Source organism: Lasioglossum baleicum, chromosome 13, assembly GCF_051020765.1.
Source record: "Lasioglossum baleicum chromosome 13, iyLasBale1, whole genome shotgun sequence".
NCBI lineage: Eukaryota > Metazoa > Arthropoda > Insecta > Hymenoptera > Halictidae > Lasioglossum > Lasioglossum baleicum.
The window spans coordinates 11,560,728-11,580,124 of record NC_134941.1 but is presented as its reverse complement, the minus strand read 5'-3'; the positions used below and the strand labels follow the sequence as shown (position 1 = coordinate 11,580,124).

General features: G+C 41.5%; 2 protein-coding genes across 2 annotated transcripts; both read right to left on the bottom strand.

Moving 5' to 3' along the window:
• Nucleotides 1-1,853: 1,853 nt before the first annotated feature.
• On the bottom strand, nt 1,854-7,141 carry LOC143214979 (tubulin beta chain). The gene is made up of 5 exons (XM_076436627.1): nt 6,013-7,141; nt 5,032-5,496; nt 3,868-4,172; nt 2,586-2,883; nt 1,854-2,219 (listed from the first exon to the last, which is right to left on the bottom strand). Exons 1-5 carry the CDS (start codon nt 6,067-6,069, stop codon nt 2,001-2,003), a joined length of 1,344 nt encoding a protein of 447 aa, XP_076292742.1. The 5' UTR covers nt 6,070-7,141; the 3' UTR covers nt 1,854-2,000.
• Nucleotides 7,142-7,280: 139 nt separating this feature from the next.
• Nucleotides 7,281-17,441, bottom strand: LOC143215449 (uncharacterized). Its single transcript, XM_076437582.1, has 6 exons — nt 17,283-17,441; nt 16,392-16,733; nt 9,935-10,044; nt 8,632-8,755; nt 8,425-8,562; nt 7,281-7,774 (listed from the first exon to the last, which is right to left on the bottom strand). The coding sequence occupies exons 1-6, from the start codon at nt 17,295-17,297 to the stop codon at nt 7,508-7,510; spliced, it is 996 nt and encodes a 331-aa protein (XP_076293697.1). The 5' UTR covers nt 17,298-17,441; the 3' UTR covers nt 7,281-7,507.
• Nucleotides 17,442-19,397: the final 1,956 nt, after the last annotated feature.

Genomic DNA, 19,397 nt, shown 5'->3' with positions numbered 1-19,397 from the left:
ATATGCAAATTTACTGTGTCACATCAAAAATACATGGTAAATATTGGCAAAAGACGATCCAGCTCCGATGACCTTCATCTACACGTATGTTGTCAAGGTCAACGTTCCGAAGAACTTTTCTCCATGCATAATAATTATTTTTATTTTTGAGTATCATGCAGAATCACAACTGTACTCGTAATCCCGATTTATTTAAAGCTTTTTTGCAAATATTGAAGAAGTTGTTGAAAATATTGACCTGGCAACATATTCAAAGGTCAACGATCCGAGCTGGGTCTCCTTTCTGTCAATATTTACCAAGTATATAAATATGTAGCGTTTTTAATTACACGTGAGGTTTTACTGTAAAATAAAATTGTTTGAAATTGTGATATACGGCGTTTAAAACCACAGTCCGATGAGACGGTGATCGTTGCAGGAAATACAGTTTTCCGAGTCGTCTCGACTTCCTGTCGATTGCATAAAGTCCAACGTAAGGGACACTTGTAAATGTTGATCATGGGAAATATGGTGATTGAAATCATTTCCATCTCGAGAGGCTTTTAACGTCGTCACCGTGTACTCGTTTCATTGACGGTACTCGAGGCGTTGCGCAGGCGGTTTCCCTGAAACACGCCTACCACAGGGAGAACCTTGAAAACACGGGACTTCTAACGAGCCCGATAGCTGGTCGAGAATAAAAGTATTGTTTCTATCGTGAGAAAGGTCCGCGCGTTCGCCGCGGGATCCTTGAAACGTATCCACCGACGCACGTTTCCGTCGATATCGATGCTGTTCGCGTGTCCGCGATCTCGTCGAGTTCACGCCCCATCCAGTTATCTCTGTCGAGACCTCGAACGTGGAACGTGTCACGGCTAGAAGTGGAATCGCGAGCCACGTCTACCGTGACGACGATCCACAGCTTTTGTTACGAAGTCTCGAAATTCATTTGCCGAGATAATTGTATCTATGGTACGCAGTCGAAGAGTTAACGCTAGACTGCGGATTTTGATGCATTTATCGAAAAATCTAAGGCTGCTCTTTACTTTACCGGACTCGAAATTTGTGCCTCTCTCCTACAAATTATAATGCATTTGGTATGTAATCCTCGACCATAGCTCCTCAACTATTGATCCTAGAGGATCGAAACTTCGATCTGCATCCGCGCCAGGTACAAATCTACCGGATCACATACCAAATACATCGTAATTCGTAGGAGAAAGGTGCTAATTTTGAGTCCGATAAAGTAAAATTTACCCAAATCTAAGAATATTGTTTTTGACTTTAATATTGAATTTTTATTTAACTCCTGCTGCCCACAATCGTTGCAAAAAAGATTTTCATTTTGCATAAAGATCCGCGGACTAGTTAACACTAAACCTACCACCAATGGAATTAAGTTCCAGATTCTCTATTTTACAAATATTGAAATAATAGAAATGATTGTAAAGATATCTAGGATCTATTTAGCGGAGCACGCACAATTACAATAGGACCAACACAAACTCTAAATAAGGTAGGTTTAGTGTTAAGGGATGATTGAACATTGTCGAGATGACAAATGATCCCGCGATTAGAGCGAGCCGGAAACCAGCGGGCCATTTATTGAGCTAGCCAGGTACGATAGAAACAGCTGTCATTATATTTCACATGATGTATTACGACAAGTTTCGAGTGACAAGAACACAACAAAGAATTAAGTTTGTAACGCGATAGATGCGCGTGTAACGCTGCTGAAACGGTCAACTACAAGTAGGGGGTGGTATTCAGAAGGGCGTCGATCTGCATTCGCATGCGTGCGAGCGCGCGTGTGTATGTACGATAGGGTACACGCGCCCACGCATGTGCATACAGTCGGCGGGATTGATTCCGTGGAAGCTGTACCGTGAGAAAAACGAAACGGATTGTAGTAGAGGCGAGAGATAGGTAGCAAAGAGAGATATATCTGAACGCGATCGTCGCGATGCCGGTTTGCAGGCAGGGCGAGATTCGCGTGGAAATTTCCGCCGGGACGGTCGACTTCACGGATTTTCACCCTCGCCTTCCTCTTCCTCGTCGAACTCGCCCTCCTCCTCGGTGGTGGCTTCCTGGTATTGCTGATACTCCGACACCAGGTCGTTCATGTTGCTCTCAGCTTCGGTGAACTCCATCTCGTCCATGCCCTCTCCCGTGTACCAATGCAGAAACGCTTTCCGCCTGAACATCGCCGTGAACTGCTCCGACACTCTCTTGAACAGCTCCTAAAATGATCATTTTATTTTATCAATCACTAACTGCTCGTAGAGTGCCTATACGGCACAGTCCGCAACCAGGCCCTCCGGGCGGGTTTTGCCTCGAATTTTTTTCTTGAAAACTTTTCCAGGACCATAACGAACAAAACAAAAAAAGGATTACGCATATCCGTCGTTCGAATCGTGAGTTATGCTCTTGAGTTCATACAAAAATCCCATAGAAAAAAGCACTCTCATTTTTCCCGGGCAATTTTTCCAATTTTTCTTTCCCCACAAACCTTATTCGGATTATTAGGAACATTTTTTTAAAATAATTAGTGAAATCGAACAGCATTTACATAGATTTCCCAAGATACCGATGTTCCTAGGATTTACCTGAATGGCCGTCGAATTCCCGATGAACGTCGCCGACATCTTCAAGCCGCGGGGAGGAATATCGCAGACGGCAGTCTTCACGTTGCTGGGTATCCACTCGACGAAGTAGCTGCTGTTCTTGTTTTGTATGTTCAGCATCTGCTCGTCCACCTCCTTCATCGACATCCTGCCGCGGAACACCGCTGCCACCGTAAGATAGCGACCATTACGGGGGTCGCAGGCGGCCATCATGTTCTTCGCGTCGAACATTTGCTGCGTCAACTCAGGGACCGTCAGGGCCCTGTACTGCTGCGATCCTCTGAAACAGATGGTTTCAGTACCATTCCAGAGATTCATTCAAATAGCAACTATTTAATTTGAAAATTTTGATAAAGAAACAATAACACGACGCGATGCGAAGTGAATAGCCCATTCACTTTGACGTTCATTGTAATCACTCTACCTACGCTCATCTATACCTGTAACAATGCTGTGGAACAGAGTTTCCCAACTTCCTCGAGCTCTCTGCTCGCTTTTCTCTGTTAGAAATCGGTACGATGAAAGCTTTCATTCGTGGATGTACGGGATTACAGCAGAGTCGGGCAGTAATTAATTCTTTTGTAATAGATTGTTTAATGTAATCGTAGTAACTGTAATCATTAGACTGCGGAACTTGGCCAAGCAATAATTAAATTTCGGAATAAGGGCCAAGCAATAATTTCTTTCATTTTTTAATAATGTTCTGTTTCTGTTAAAACGGTGATGTTTTTAATTTTTTAATATGTCCACTGTTTTAAATTGCAACTATCCATTTTTGTCATTAATGCAGAAAGATCCGCAGTCTAGTAATCATTAATCATGAATCCTGGACTATAAACAGTGTTGTTATTATAGCAAAAGGGCAGGTTAAATCATAAATAATAAATAAAGCAATTACTGATTATTTAGTAACCGGTAGCCACGATTAATAATTCGATTTTATATTAATCGTAATTTTCAATCATTAATCGGATTAATTTTCCTTTATGTCGATCGTAAATAGTGCAAATAAACAATTTAATGATTTCGGCGCCACAGGTTCGATCAAATGTTATATAACATTGGCGCCGAAATCATTAAATTGTTTATTAATCGGATTATTACGTTTTGCCCATCTCTGGATTACAGAATGTTAAAACGTTCGTTTGGGAGAAGATAAAATGATAGAAACTGAAGGTTTAGCTTCCTCGAAGTCCATCAAAGGACGACAATGTCCACGTGGAGAAACTCTGGTCCAAAACAGCGGGCGATTTCGTTAGCGCACCTGGAAGTTAGGGGTGCGAAACCAGGGATGAAGAAATGAAGTCTCGGGAAGGGCACCATGTTCACGGCGAGTTTCCTCAGGTCGGCGTTCAGTTGTCCTGGGAACCTGAGACACGTGGTGACGCCGCTGAGCGTCGCGCTCACCAGGTGGTTCAAGTCGCCATAAGTCGGCGTGGTCAGCTTCAACGTGCGGAAGCATATGTCGTAGAGAGCCTCGTTGTCTATGCAGTAAGACTCGTCCGTGTTTTCAACCAGTTGGTGCACCGACAGGGTGCAGTTGTACGGCTCCACCACTGTGTCCGACACCTATGGAACGATCGGAGATTACTATGTTAATAGTACTTCAAAAATCAGCTTCGTATCTTAACCACTTGCCGTATTTTAACGAGTCAGAGTCGTAATGACGATTTTAACAAAATCTAACATACAGTGAGCCGGATTAATATTCGGACGCTCCAAAAAAGAAAACGATAACTTTTTTAATATTGTACTATACCATTTGAACTTTTTTGGGAAGCTAGAACAATTAGTTTACTACAGGATGTGAAAAGAAATTTTTTCAAAAATTGCAATTGATCGGGATTGTAGAAAAAATGCTAAAAGTTGCATTTACAAATTTTTTATGTGGGCCTTCATTAAAAATTTAAAAAATACGTTTTGTAGATCTGTGTCAATTAAACGTATTCTGAAAATTTCGTTAATTGCATTACAATATTTAAAAAGTTATCGTCTTCTTTGGAGCGTCCGAATATTAATCCGGTTACGCCTTTCTTTTTAGACGAAATGAAATTTGATTCGCATGCAATCAATATTTAAGCATTAAAATGTAGTTATGCAAAAGATATAAATTCCCTAAAAATTAAATCTTAGATTTTAAAATATCAGCTAAATCGGCGAGGTGAGACCTTTCACGCACAATTACCAAATTTCCGATCGACCCGTTAGCAACAGCAACACCCTGTAGATTTCTGGTGGGCGGACAAAATATCCGAAAACAAACTTTGTTCAAAGCAACATTTTTTGCGTGCGTTAAACACGTTTATTCTGAGAATTTCAGTGTTTATCGATATTCGTTGAAAAGGCAGTTCCGCGCTGATACTTTTGCCCATTACTGTAGGCGTCGGAATGGATGAAAGGGAGACGAACGAGCGTCATCATCGGATACCTTGGGAGACGGAACTACACTGAAGGTCATCATGATCCTATCCGGGTACTCCTCGCGTATTTTCGAAATGAGCAGCGTGCCCATACCGGCTCCGGTCCCACCGCCGAGGGAATGGGTCAGCTGGAAGCCTTGAAGACAGTCGCAGCTTTCCGCTTCCTTGCGTACAACGTCCAGGACGGAGTCCACCAATTCCGCGCCCTCCGTGTAGTGCCCTTTGGCCCAGTTGTTTCCGGCGCCGCTCTGACCGAACACGAAATTGTCTGGTCGAAAGATTTGTCCGAACGGCCCGGATCGGACCGCGTCCATGGTTCCCGGCTCCAGATCGACGAGAATCGCTCTGGGCACGTACTTTCCTCCGGAAGCCTCGTTATAGTAAACGTTTATGCGTTCCAGCTGGAGATCCGAGTCGCCGTGGTAGGTTCCGGTCGGATCGATGCCGTGCTCGTCGGAGATCACCTCCCAGAACTGTTCGGGATCATAGTTAATTTATTAAATTCGGGAATAAAGTTTAAGACGGCAAAAACTAGTCCAATTTTTAAAATTTTTCACGAGAATGAGAAGAGCGAAGCTGTAGCGCCGTCATTTTGTAACAAGATGATTATTCCAGAGATCACGCGACGTCTTTTCAATGTCTGAAATGAGACGTCTTTGAGCAGTCTGGGATTAGACAGCTGATTTGATGGATTGATGACAATAATGAGGAGGTATAATTTAAAACAGTAAATGAATTAGACAAATTTAGCATTGCGATGGCATTGCTTCTTATTGTTATTACTCAACCTTATTTTAAATGTTGCAATCCGGGTAGAAAATGTTTATTTTGCATAAAAATCCGCTGTCTAATGATCAAGTACAAATTTTTGTGCACACTTCGACGTCTGATGCCCGTAAGAAATTATGAAGATTGGTTTTTCGTGCTCTAGAGTAGATTCACACCCGATTCCTCAAAATAAGGGAAATTATGGTGTTCTTATGGCTCACCTTGGCTCCTATTTGATTGCCGCATTGGCCCGCTTGGAGATGCGCGATCTCACGCATTTTCGCAACGGTTCCTTTGCTGCGTTCTTTCGATTTTTATCCGGGATGAACGATTCGTTTCCTTCTCCTCGCGACGGAGTCCCTCTTTCTCTCGTTTGGAACGGGTGTAACAGATTTGGACGAAAGGTAAGGGCGACTCGCCTGATTTTTCTCCGCTTGATCCCACCAGCGAGATACGAACCAGTTTTTCCGAACCAGTTAATCCGAAACGAGGCGATTGTCCCGAGCGTACGCACCAAAACGGAAAGGTTCGACCTCGGCAACGACGATCAACGAGTCGTCGTTTGTTCGCCGGTTACCATGCATCTTTTGTTTCCGACAGGGAACGTCGAACTGGATCGCCTCTCCCGGAGGTGCCTCGAAGTTATGGTTCTCTTCGTCGGAACTACTTTGTCTCCGCGGGAATCGCTCCGTAAAAAGTCCGAGAGCAACTTCTTTTCTTGTTCGGCTCCGTTTATGCTTTATACTTACACGCCTGGAAGCCATGAACTTTTACATCTTTTTTAAAACAAGAATGGAGTCCACATAGTGTATCTAATTATTTACTCTCGTCAAAAATTTTTGCCGAAATTCCTTTTACGGCAACCCCCAGAATTGTTCCAAATAGTTGAAACAAATCTACTCAAAGTCTGAGCTCGATTAAACATTAAAACAATTAACTTAAATTTACTGCGACCAAAATTTTTTCCAAAACTTCTTTTCCAGTAACCCCCAGAGTTGTTCCAAATAGTTGAAACAAATCTGTGCAAAGTCTGAGCTCGATTAAACATTAAAACAATTAACTTAAATTTACTGCGACCAACATTTATTCCAAAACTTCTTTGCCAGCAACCCCCCAGAGTTGTTCCAAATAGTTAAAACAAATCTACTCAAAGTTTGAGCTCGATTAAACATTAAAACAATTAACTTAATAAACTATTTACTGCGTCGAAAATTTTTTCTAAAACTTCTTCTTCAGCAACCCCCAGAGCACCCCCAGAGTTGTTCCAAATAGTTGAAACAAATCTGTGCAAAGTTTCAGCTCGATTAAACATTAAAACAATTAGCTTAATAAATTATTTACTGCGTCGAAAAATATGTTAAACGAAACCTGTAGATCTGGACAGGCTGCGTATTTTATTTTACAAACGGTTTTCGAAAAAATTGAGAAAAAACGCCTAACAGCGTGCAAGAATAGGGTACATTTAGCGCGCAGCAGACAATAGATAAAATTAAGAGAGGTAAAGAGATTGTTTATTCAAGCGTTGTGGAATGTACATGGTAGAAATGGCCAATTCGATGAAAGGAAACTAGCGAAGACGATTCCTGGAGCATCCTGCGGCGTCGTTGGAGAACGAAGACCGGAAACGAATGGGTTCCTCGGCGGAGATGGCGTTTGCAGCCGGATGTTCTAGGATCCTCATCTTCTCGAGGTAACGGGTTAAAGTTCGCACAAGACTTAGCGTCTGCCTGCGACCAGGGCCGCTGTTGGGTAGCCTGCGTAGGCGTAGGATGCGACTGGAGCTGCGAAGGGTGCAGCGGCATGAGCGACCACTGGGCTCGCGATGTAGGGTGCAGCGAAGGCGTGATTGATCGCATGAGCGTTGTAGCTGCTAGCATAAGTTCCAACAGTCAGAGCCGCTGGAATCGGGGCTGCTACTGCCGCTGGAACGGCAGCTGGGATCAAACCGGCGGAGCACACGGCGATCAGGCCGGCGAAGAGGATCTGCGGAAGAGAAACGATGGATCGATTAGATTAATAGCTCTTGCACTTCATATTTTATGATATGATGATGGTCAACGTGTTCTATCATTTTATCAATATTTTATTCGAAGTGTCATTCGATACTTGCTGGCAATTGATCGGAGGAAACCCTCCGAGCATGAAAAAGTTAACGTCTCAATAACTCACTGAATAATTCTTGTACTTTTTGGTTTGAAAAATGTTCACAGAATAATTCTTCTGATATATGTATAGCATATTGACGACTTGTACTTTTTGGTTTGAAAAATGAACAATATAAAATAGCGATGTAGAGATTAGATTAACAGCTTTCGCACTTCATATTCGCAAGATCTACAATTTTTGATACAATCTGTATATAAAATGATGATATTCAACGTTCTATCATTTTATCGATATTTTATTCGAAGTGTCATTCGATACTTGCTGGCAATTGATCTAAGCAAATCCTTCGAGTACGAGAGGTTAACGTCTCAATACTTCACAGAATAATTCTTGTACTTTTTGAATTGAAAAATGTTCACAGAATAATTCTTCTAATATATGTATGTATAACATATCGACGACTTGTACTTTTTTGGTTTGAAAAATGTTCGCAGAAAGACCTGCGCGTTTCCGGCGACTCGACTTACCAAGAATTGTGCGGAACTCATTTTGCTCGTTGGAGATCTCGAGGGTGTTTCGAGTGGAACGTTGAATGAAACTGTGATACCAAAACGATTAGGCGGACCGCTTTTATAGGTGGTTTCCGCGCGAGACACATACTCCCACTACGCGTGCTAATGGCGACGGAAGGTGGTTGCGAGGCACGATGCGACCAGGAACACGCTTCTGAATACCAAATCGCTTTGTTCGTTTTGTACCAAGTCGCCCGGGTTCGTTACTTTCATCGGCCGAGCTCTAAGGTCGAATCTACACGTTTTTTCCGAGCTCCGAGCCGGAGATCGATGGCCCGTGGATAGACTAATTGCAGGACCAATCGATTCCTCGGTTATCTTCGATCGAATCTAACTCCTCGTTCATCCGGGTTCAAGTCATCGTGGACTATGGACCCGATCTTGTTTACGACGTATTCCTCTTTAGGAGACTCGTATTCATTTTTGTCGGGTCCTTTGTGATGCTTGGAATGTTGCTCCGATGTGTGTGTGCTCTACCTTTTGTAGAAAAATTAAATTGTCCCTTTGGTTGCTCAAATGTACCTGGACAATTTTCATTTTCAATTTGAAAGGTTCATTATACCGTGTGTCAGGCGGTCTCTTTGTCCCTTCAGCAAAGAAGTCTCTATTTCTTTCACTTTATGTTTTCTGATTTCATTTGGATGCTGCCAGTGAAATAAAATGTTTCCTTTGGAAGTAAATAAGTTGGAAGTCAATCCCTTAGCAGTGTAGGAGTGACTCAAAGTCACCATAGAAAATTGCTGTGCCATTGTTCACAATATTGTATTTTTAATAGACTGCGGATCTTTACGCATTTATAGTAAAATTGAGTAGATGAAATTCAAAGTTGTTGAAATATTTAAAAAATTTATGATGTCAATATATAATTTCCCCTTCATGAAAATCATTCAGAGAAGAAATAACATTCGATTTAGTTTCGATTTCTTGCAATCGATACAGACAATTTCTATTTTGCATAAAGATCCGCAGTTTAATTGCTCAATATGTTGGTATCTAATCAATAAACTGCGGATGTTTATGCAATTTTAAATTTTTGTAGGCAAATTGTGAGAAAGTGGAACCATGTAAAATCTCATTTTCAGTGGTAGCAGTCTTTGTAGTTCTGAAATTAATCAAAATCGTACTAAATTCTGTGGAATTTTACGTTCCAGCATGTTTTGAAAATTGTCAGAAGCCTAAATGCATGAAGATCTGCAGTCTACTAAGCAATTACTACACATTTAAGTATTGTACGAGGTGTTACATCAATTTCATATCCATAAAATAAAAAAAAATCATGTACAGTGGGTGTACAAAATATTCACACGTTTCAAGAAATGTTTAATTTTCAAGTTGAAATACATATCTTCGAGTGCAAAGGGTTAATTAGAAGAATCGATATGCTGTACCCGTCGAGAAGTATTTCCCGAAGGGTTTCTAAGAATGGCGCGAGGATTTCTCGGAAGACGGACGGTGTCATCGGCACCGCGAGGCCGGGTCATCCGTCGACCCTTGGATGACATAACCGTTGGCCGGCAGGTATGCCAGTTTCACTTGAACCAGTAATACAGATTGGGTGCGGCTCTCGTTCACGTTCTAAATACGAAAAACGGGCGTACATATATTTTGCGTCGCGAGGTTGTGACACCATGAGTTTCGAAGATCGTTCCACGATCGTGACTCGAATTCCTAGTGGAATGGCGTCTCGTCTACGATTCCCCATCGGACGCTAAGACTTTCCCTCGGTTCGCCGTGCCGCCGCGCCGCCCCGGAAAAAACGTGTCGAATCGTAACTGTTCTTTTTCGGTAAATTGGGTGACGAGAAAAAGCGGACGATTTATCTTCATGGCCAAGGACCGAGCGCGTCACGAGAGCCCCGAGGGAAGAGCGACGACGATCGCCGGCGAGGTGCAGTGTCGATGAACCGCGATGGATTGCAGCGAACAGGCTCGAGAACAGTCGCAAAAATTTCTCGACCTCTCGCTCGAAAAGTTGTTACATATTTCGATAAATTGCCACAGACGAGCACGATCAATCTTTTGCAGTCGGAGCTATTTTAATTTGAAAATTAAACATTTCTTCCGACCTAGAATAGTTCCATTGTATACGATTTTGTTCATTTTATGGATATGAAATTGATTCAATACCTCATACAATACTGAAATGTTTAGTAATTGATTAGTAGACAGCGGATCTTTGTTGCAATTCGGGCGGAGAATTTTCATTTTGCATACTCTGCAGTGAAATACAAATTTATTTTCTTTCGTAATATATTTTAAAATTCTTCTGATATTTTCATTGTTTTAAATTACGCCTAAAGTATATCCCACGAGAGAGTAAAAGAGTGTACGATCTTTTTAAACAATTTGTTGGTCGTGTTATACGGGAGCCTACTGTACTCATTTTTGTCATAAACACATAAAATCCGCTGTTAATTAGATACCGATAGATTTAATAATGTAAACAATATTTTGGACAATGGTACATCAATTTTTTTGTACAAAAATTATATTTGAATAAAAATTTTTGCCCAACTCTGTCCACGGCTACGTCGAGGGGCGACTCGGAGTAAAAAAATGCTGCACCATTGTTCACAATATTGTCTACATTATTAAATATATTGGTATAATACAATAGACAGCGAATTTTATGTGTTTATGACAAAAATGAGTTAAACACACTTTATCCGATTATTTAAATAAAATTTTTGCGCAACTCTGGTCGTGGATCGTGTGTTTCGTGCCAGAGGGGAAGGTTCGATGAAAGGTTCTGGTTAATTGCATCGACGACCTTCGCGGCTAGGTATGGCTTCATTCCTAGACTTTCTCTGTGAACTTAATTGTTAATTTGGTCGCGTAAGTTTGATGTCTTAATCCGCGGCCGGTTTTCAAGCTGCTCGGCGTAACGCGCGTTTTCGCTTTGGCAGCTTCAAGGCGATCCTCCGCGTGAACTCTGTTACGGTGATAACGAGAAGTTACAGTAGACTCTCATACAGTTGGTGCAAAAAGTATTCGTACGCCCATTAAAATCAAATAACTATTTTAAAATTGTACCAAACGACCTGATTTTTCATAATCAATTAGAAGCGTTGGTTTGAAAAGATTTTTAATTTACAAGATTACATGCAAAAATAAAAATGGCATTTTTTGAAACTTTTTTATTTGGGCCCTTAATGTGAATGCTTTGTAGATCTACAAAACACATATTTTAAGTTTTCATTAAGGGCCCAAATAAAAAGTTTTAAAAAATGCCTTTTTTATTTTTGCATGTAACCTACTAAATTATGATTTTTGGAAAATCGATTTTGCATATAATTTCGTAAACTAATGCTTCTAATTGATTATAAAAAAATCAGGTCGTTTGGTACAATTATAAGAATGATATTTTATTTTAAAGGGCGTCGAATACTTTTTACACTCGCTGTATATAATGCTATGATATAATAATATCTATATCTTCTGTGGTAGTAAAGTAATGGTCATCCGTGCTAGAGGTGAATCTACACGTCTGGATCGGAAGACATTTGTAAGAGAAGCTTGCCGCAAAATTGTGTACAATAAAGAAAATTGTTGTTAAAATTGCTTTTTACACCACCACCTTCCACTCATCCCGAAGAGAAAAAGTTTGAAAGAAGTCGCAAACAAATAGTTATTGAGATATAAGCTGTTAAAGTTTTTGCAAAATTTGATTGTGTGGAGTTATACCCTATATCCATTGTTACATATAAGAATATTAATTCTACATTTTAAAATACTAGTTTCGAGTATAGGTACTTACAAATTTTTCAGAATCTTCTGTTCCTCCGTTGGATCAAGTGGACACTGCCATTTGCGCGAATACGTCTTGTTAACGATGAAGCACAAAACACCACACTTCTACACAATCACTAGACACTACACAACACACTTTCCGAAATCGTAACAGCGAACGGGAAGAATTTACTCCGACCACGGTCAAAATAGTACTGCGGTTGTCACCTCGGTTTTCCATGAATGATTAAGGGTGGATTTAGGCGGGGAAATGTAGTGTTTGTCAATTGGACGGGGGTGAGTCGGAACGACTCCAGGTTGAGAAGTGGGGATACTATCAAAGAAATTCCTTGTGGCATTGTTTACGGTCATCAATGACGTTTATGAGGGTAGTCCGCTCGTAGGGTGAAGATTCGCAACTTCGACGTTGCAAGATCTGAAAGAATACCTTGTATCTATTGTTATAAGAATATTAATCCTGTATTGTAAAATGTTACCGTACATCACCGTTCCTTCAGCGGATTAGGCGATATACCTGTAAAGGACGTTATAGCAAGCAAAAAACGCATGCGAATCTTCCACCCCGACAGATCGACAACACGTGCGACGGACCCATCGTAGCGATGAGCGGACTACCCTCATAAATCATGTCATTGATGACCGTAAACAATGTCAAAAGGAATTTCTTTGATAGTTTCCCCACTTCTAAACCTAGAGTCCTTCCGACCCACCCCCGTCCAATTAACAAACGCAACATTTCCCCGCCTAAATCCACCCTTAACCATTCATGGGAAACCGAGGTGACAACCGCAGTGCTATTTTGACCGTGGTCGGAGTAAATTCTTCACGTTCGCTGTCACGATTTCGGAAAGTGTGTAGTGTAGTGTCCAGTGATTGTGTAGAAGTGCGGTGTTTTATGCTTCATCGTTAACAAGACGTATTCGCGCAAATGGCAGTGTCCACTTGATCCAATGGAGGAACAGAAGATTCTGAAAAATTTGTAAGTACCTATACTTGAAACTAGTATTTTTATAATGTAGAATTAATATTCTTATATGTAAACAATGGAAATAAGGTATATTATTCCATATTATGCAACTTCCAATTTATGATCCGAATGGGCAGGGAGACGATCACTTGGTACGGGCCTAGCGACGGATGTCCCTTTAAATTTCGTTTGGCTTGAGGCACGTACACGATCATTAATGTAAAAACAAACTTTACCAACAATTTTCTTTGTTACAAACAATTTTGCGGCAAATTTCTTTTACAAATGTCCAGCGAGCCAGAGGCGTAGATTCACCCCTAGGACGGATTACTCTTTATACAGCCTGTACAGTCGTCTTACGCAATGTTCTGTACATTTACTGCAACATACAATACATACTACATGTATGTGCCCATAATTATGAAAATGGTCTCGCAGGGGAGGTTACCCAATCATAACGCGCCGATTTTAATGGATTTTTATGTGATACAGAACTCAAAAAAATATTTGGAACGTATTTTTTTTATGGTTGCCGACATTCATGTTAAGGGGGTGAAAATAGCCTTCAAAGTTGGGGTGGAAACCCCCACTTTATTGAATATCTCGGAAACTATTAGGCCTCGACGAAAAGATAATGCAATTTCTGCGTCTTTGAATGATCTTGCCGTATATTTCTTGTTTCGAGATATTTGAAGGAAAATGATATTAACACTAAATGAATTCCATATAATGTTGAAATAACAAGCACTATAAGCGGTTCATTTTGGACAATATCGTAGAAATTACATTGAATTAATTTAGTTTAAAATAACGTGACGTGAAATAACTGATAAACCCATTTTTTTTTTAATTTTCACTTAGACCGCTTTCATAATCATGGGCACACATGTAAACAGCTTTTTTAAACAAGTTTCTGGTCGCGTTAAACGGGAGCCTACTGTATTCTATAATTGAAATAACATGTATTCTCGGACCGAGTCTCAAAGCGGATGCTCGCAAACTTAATCTATATCTGATTTCTAATTAATATTTTGTCACGTAACGCGCCTGTTGACAAGAGCGTGTTACACCGCTCCGAATCTCTAATTTTATATAATTTTAAGTATAATTAACTATTCGGTTTTCGTCGCCCTGTCACACCGGTTTCACCGCGTTAACGATCTACCCGGCGCGTGAGAAATTCCGAAATTCTGCTGTTGGACAACGTGACGCAATGGAACAGGAGAGCGGATCACACTGTTATTGTTGTACACCGTCGATGTCGATAGACGCGTAACGTTCGCACAACGTAACCAACACTGGAATGCTTATATTAACCTGTTTGCATCACGCGGAGTTATGAATAATATACGCTTATAACCAAATTTTTCCCTTTGTCGCTTTGTTGCGTGCGTGGTGCAATCCGTGGCGCAATCCGTCACAAGTAGATACGAAGGATCGTTGCCACGATCGTAACATTATCGTGACGGGGGCAAGTCTCTATGGACGTACATAAATACGTTGAAGGTGTATAACAGTGTTTACCGTAGGAGGATTAGAGAACGGGATTACCAATTCGTCAGGAGACATAAGTAGAATCGGTTAGCTTGTACAGACAATCAACACCACCCTGCTTTCAATCGCCTCACAGCTTTCGAGCGTCTACCACTGCCGGTCAAATGACAATTATTGAAATTATGAAGTTGTTTACATGGAAATTCATTAGATTAATTTTTTTATCCGACCACATAGGGTGAAGGCTCCGATTACCGTGACCCACCCGGTTTTATCGGACACAAAACAAGCTTTTTAGCAGGGACCATAACTGTTATAACCAAAAAGTATAAAAATCGATTTGATTTGATTTTTAAATCATTTTGCTCTTCGAATTTGTCTTTATATTTCGAGTACATTATCTTAAATTTCAATAATAAAATCAACTTTTTACTAATGATTTTTATCGTAGAAAATTTTAGAATAATTGTTATTTTTGGTTCCTGCTTTCTAGAAGTTAATAAAAATAGCATGTGAAGTACCTAGTACTACTTTATTTTTAAAAATAAAATTGATGTTTCCTTTTCTTATATAAATAAAAAGTATTAAAATAACTAATTTTTGTTTAAGATATAGAAAACATTAATTCTTTACTTAGTAATGATTATAGACTGCGGATGGTTCATGCAATTTTCAATTTTTGTAGACAAATTTTAAGAAAGTAGAATAAAATAGAATCTTATTTTCCATGGTACATAGTACCCTTTTTAGATCTGAAATAAATTAAAATCGTACTGAAATCTGACATATTTTATATCCTAGCATTTTTTGAAAATTTTCGAAAGCCATAATTGCATAAAGATCCGCAGTCTAGTAATGATATTTGGTCCCCTCACGTTTTCAAATCCATTTATCATTCTCCGTTTATCCTGTTTATCAGTTTATGAAGGTTAGAACGCGTCCCGCAAATCCAGTGTTAAGTGGGAGATTTGTTCGCAACATCTTCTAATCCCCTTACGGACAACCACCTAATCTTTCCTCCGTTTGTTTAAACAATTTCTACACGCTTCTGTGGAAATGCCATAGCACGCCTCGTAATTGCTATTCAATGTTTGTCGACCCACGCGTCGTCGGTGTAACTATTCGAAGATTCATGAGTGTAATGAATATTGAGAAGCACGAGAATCAAATGTGATCGCTGAATCAATGCATTTCTGAAGTCCGTATTGAAAGTCAACCCGAGGCAAGTCTGATTGTTCGGATTTAATTCATATCGAAACCTCGTGTAAATGCAATAGGTTCTTGCGCGCGCCATATCGCACGTTCCATTTCCACAGAGTTTTATTATCTGAAACGTTTCGGAAGTTCCGGGAAAAGAGATATCGTTGTTACAGAATTATATGCAATTTCCGAAATAAATTGGTTCGTCGTCGCAGTATCGATTCGATTCGTGTGTTCCAGAAATAATGTTGTGTCACGGTTATTATATACCCAGTATAAACAAGGAGGTTTATAATTAGGGAAAGTCGAGCACGTACACGCGTTAATTATTCGCGAGCATGGGGTCCAAATTTGGAATGTGAAGGGCCGGAGGATCGTGGGACGTCGAATTCGAGGGTCGCAAGTTTCAAAGTGCGAGAACGCTTTTGATTACGTGTTTAGAGAGGTGGTTTATTTAATAGAACAGAAAACAGAGAATAGATCGGCGAATTCGATGAGCCAAGTGTCGTTCATGGGAGGACGTATGGCGCAGAGTAGGCGAACGGAGAGTATGACAGCGGTGCGGCGGCTGGTGCAGCTGCGAAAGTGTACGGTGCAGCTGGGAGAGTGTACGGTGCAGCTGGGAGAGTGTACGGTGCAGCAGGTAGAGCAGCATGTACAGCGAGCGGTGCAGCGAGCGGTGCAGCGGCCAAAGTGTTGTAGTTCCTGGCGACGACTTGGCTACTCCTTGCGGTGACTATCGGCGCTGGGAGAGCTGCGAGCGGAGCCGCTGCCAATGGGGCTGCTGGAGCCGCTATGTACGGGGCTGAGAGCACACCTGCGGAGGCCATGGTGGCGATGGCGAGGATGAGGCACTGGAAAATCAAACGCAGATGCAATTGCAGTTCAAACGATACTGGACGCCATTCGGAGTTGCTCTTTCGAGTTGAATCTAACTTGCAAACCGCAGTCTTAGAAAACCATCAGAACACTAATTTACTCAGACAATAGTTATCAATAGACTGCGGATCTTTATGCATTTATAGCAGAATTGAGATGAAATTCAAAATTGAAGATGTCAATATATGATTTCTCCTCTATTAAAATCATTAAGGGAAGAAATAACATCTAATTTAGTTTCTATTTCTTGCAATCAAAGCAGACAATTTATATTTTGCATAAAGATCCGCAGTCTATTAATCAAAAAGTACAAGCAAGTTTTCATGACTTCTCAAAGTCGGATAACATGAACAGAATTGTAGAAACAAATTAAAAATATAAATGCAACCGGGTACCAGTCCAAGAAAATTCTTGCTAACGACTGGCAGCTCAACCGAAATACTTGGAGGATCGGTCGAACTCCTAATGCAGTTAGAATAGCGAACCGTGGATGGATCCAGGGTGTAGGATCGTGTTTGACTTACCGCTGACTTGATCATGTTGAAGCTTGGCGATCGATTCGGTTACTCTGGGGCGAGTGTGAAGAATCGTCGGGGCGTCCTCACTTTATACCGATGTCCACCGCTCTTGTCGCGCGTCGCCGGACTTACGAAAATTTTCGAAGTATGGCGCGCGGCGCGGAGCGGGGCGAATCGGCGCGACTTGCGAAAGCCTCGACCTCCGCACGTATACCTGGCCACGGCACGTCCTGTATCGATTTCGTTGGTAGCGCTCGCAATTGAAATGCCGAGCGCGCTTCCGTGCGCGCTTTCTGCCCGCGATCCTGCGTCGATTCCGCCATAGGCCCGTGGCCGCCGTGTTCTCGTTGCACGAGCCTGGGTGTCGCATCCCCTCGTTTCATCCCCTCGTTACATTCGCCGGCTCGCAGGATCGGTCGATCGATTTCGGTGACCTTGATCACCGAACAGGGACGCCGCGACCGGACGCGCACCGCGCCAGTATGGTCGAATTATGTAAGCAACTATGCCGGAGAAATTGTATAACACCCTCGACTATTCGTCCGTTCATCCGTCCGTCCGATTGAAAAGCGTAACAAGGTTATAACGGATTACACGGGCCGCGTCTCGCCTCCCACACGATCCGCAGCTTCAATTACTTTTAATTCACTTTCCGGCACCTTTGACTCGCGTTCAGCCAGCCCGGTTCACACTTTCTCGCCCTTTCGATCCACAGAATTCGAAACGTCATGAGAGTCGACCAAACGATCGAGTCGAGAGTAGATCCTTCGTTCTCGGAAAGATTTCCAGCACTCCACGAGTGTGTTGAACAGAAAAAGTGGACACGCTGGTAAAAAAGCGCCTTTAGAACCACAGACGTTGCCTCAATCCTTTGCCGTAACATTTTCTTTACAGTCACGGTGATTAAAACTTCTTTATCTCCAAGAATGTTGTAACAGAGAAAAGAATAAACATAACTTATTTCGGGAAAACTGTGTCTCAGATTGACACGAGGCACAAATGAGGGGTAAAAAGAAAGCATTCATTATTGTTTGACTTTGTTTAAAATCTTCGTTGACAACAATAAAGCCCATCGTCATTTTTATTTTCATCGAGCAGGATCGCAAAGGATCCACGACATGAGACAGCATCGAGACAGAATATTAAACAGTCGTTTAACTCCAGTCGCTGCATAATTCTTTCGCTGGCTATCCTCGCGATTCCCAGTGATCCGTGGACAATTCCAACGAATCCGTTCCGCGATTTAGTTTCGATCCGTTCGCTCGCTCCCAGTGTTTCGTTTCGGTCCCGCGGTCGCTGATCGCCGCCCTTCTCTCTCTCTCTCTCGATCTACCTCTCGCTCTCGCTTCGCCGCTGCAACAACGTCTTCGCTCTGTCTCTCTCCTCTTCCGCAAGGCCGGACAACTTCAAGGCGAAGCACCCGGTTTTTTCTCAAGTTCAAGTTCGTCGAGTCGAGAACGGGAGAACGCCTGTTGCTTCCACCATAGGTGCGCCACGGACTTTTTCCGAGGGGTAATTCTCCGGCCTTGCCGACATCCATATACGTATTGTTCGCTGGTCCAGCGAATTCCTGCGTTTCCTGGTCGAAGGCACTGCTCCCTTCAATGAAAATTTTACGCCGTTGTTTCCCGGCGTGGGCGTCGAGGAGATTAGAACGAGTTACGTGGATAAATCGCGTGGGATCTAATCAGACCATTCATTCCGTTGCGAAGTGCTCGTCGATGATCTAATTTTTGGTTATCCTCCAATTCATTTAGAAATATAAAGAAATGTACATAGAATCACGCGAATTTTCAGTTTATTTTAAAGAGTTTAGGGAGAGAAGATTTTAGAGAGTTTATTTTTCTTCAAATCGTAACAGAAAATCAATACTGTCCGCAAATCGTAGTTTCCAGGCACAAAATTCGACATATTTAACGCTATTAAAAACTATGCTGTTGTATAAAACTTGTATGGTTGTGAGTTGAAAATCTTTATCAGATGTCAAAACATAAAATGGCATCAATGACACGGTTTGACGGTAACTACATTGACAGCTAGCGCCATGTATGGGCAAATTCCGGTTTCATATTTATGGACCTGGTATTGTTACTGGTCTGCCTTTTTCCTCAATTGAAAATA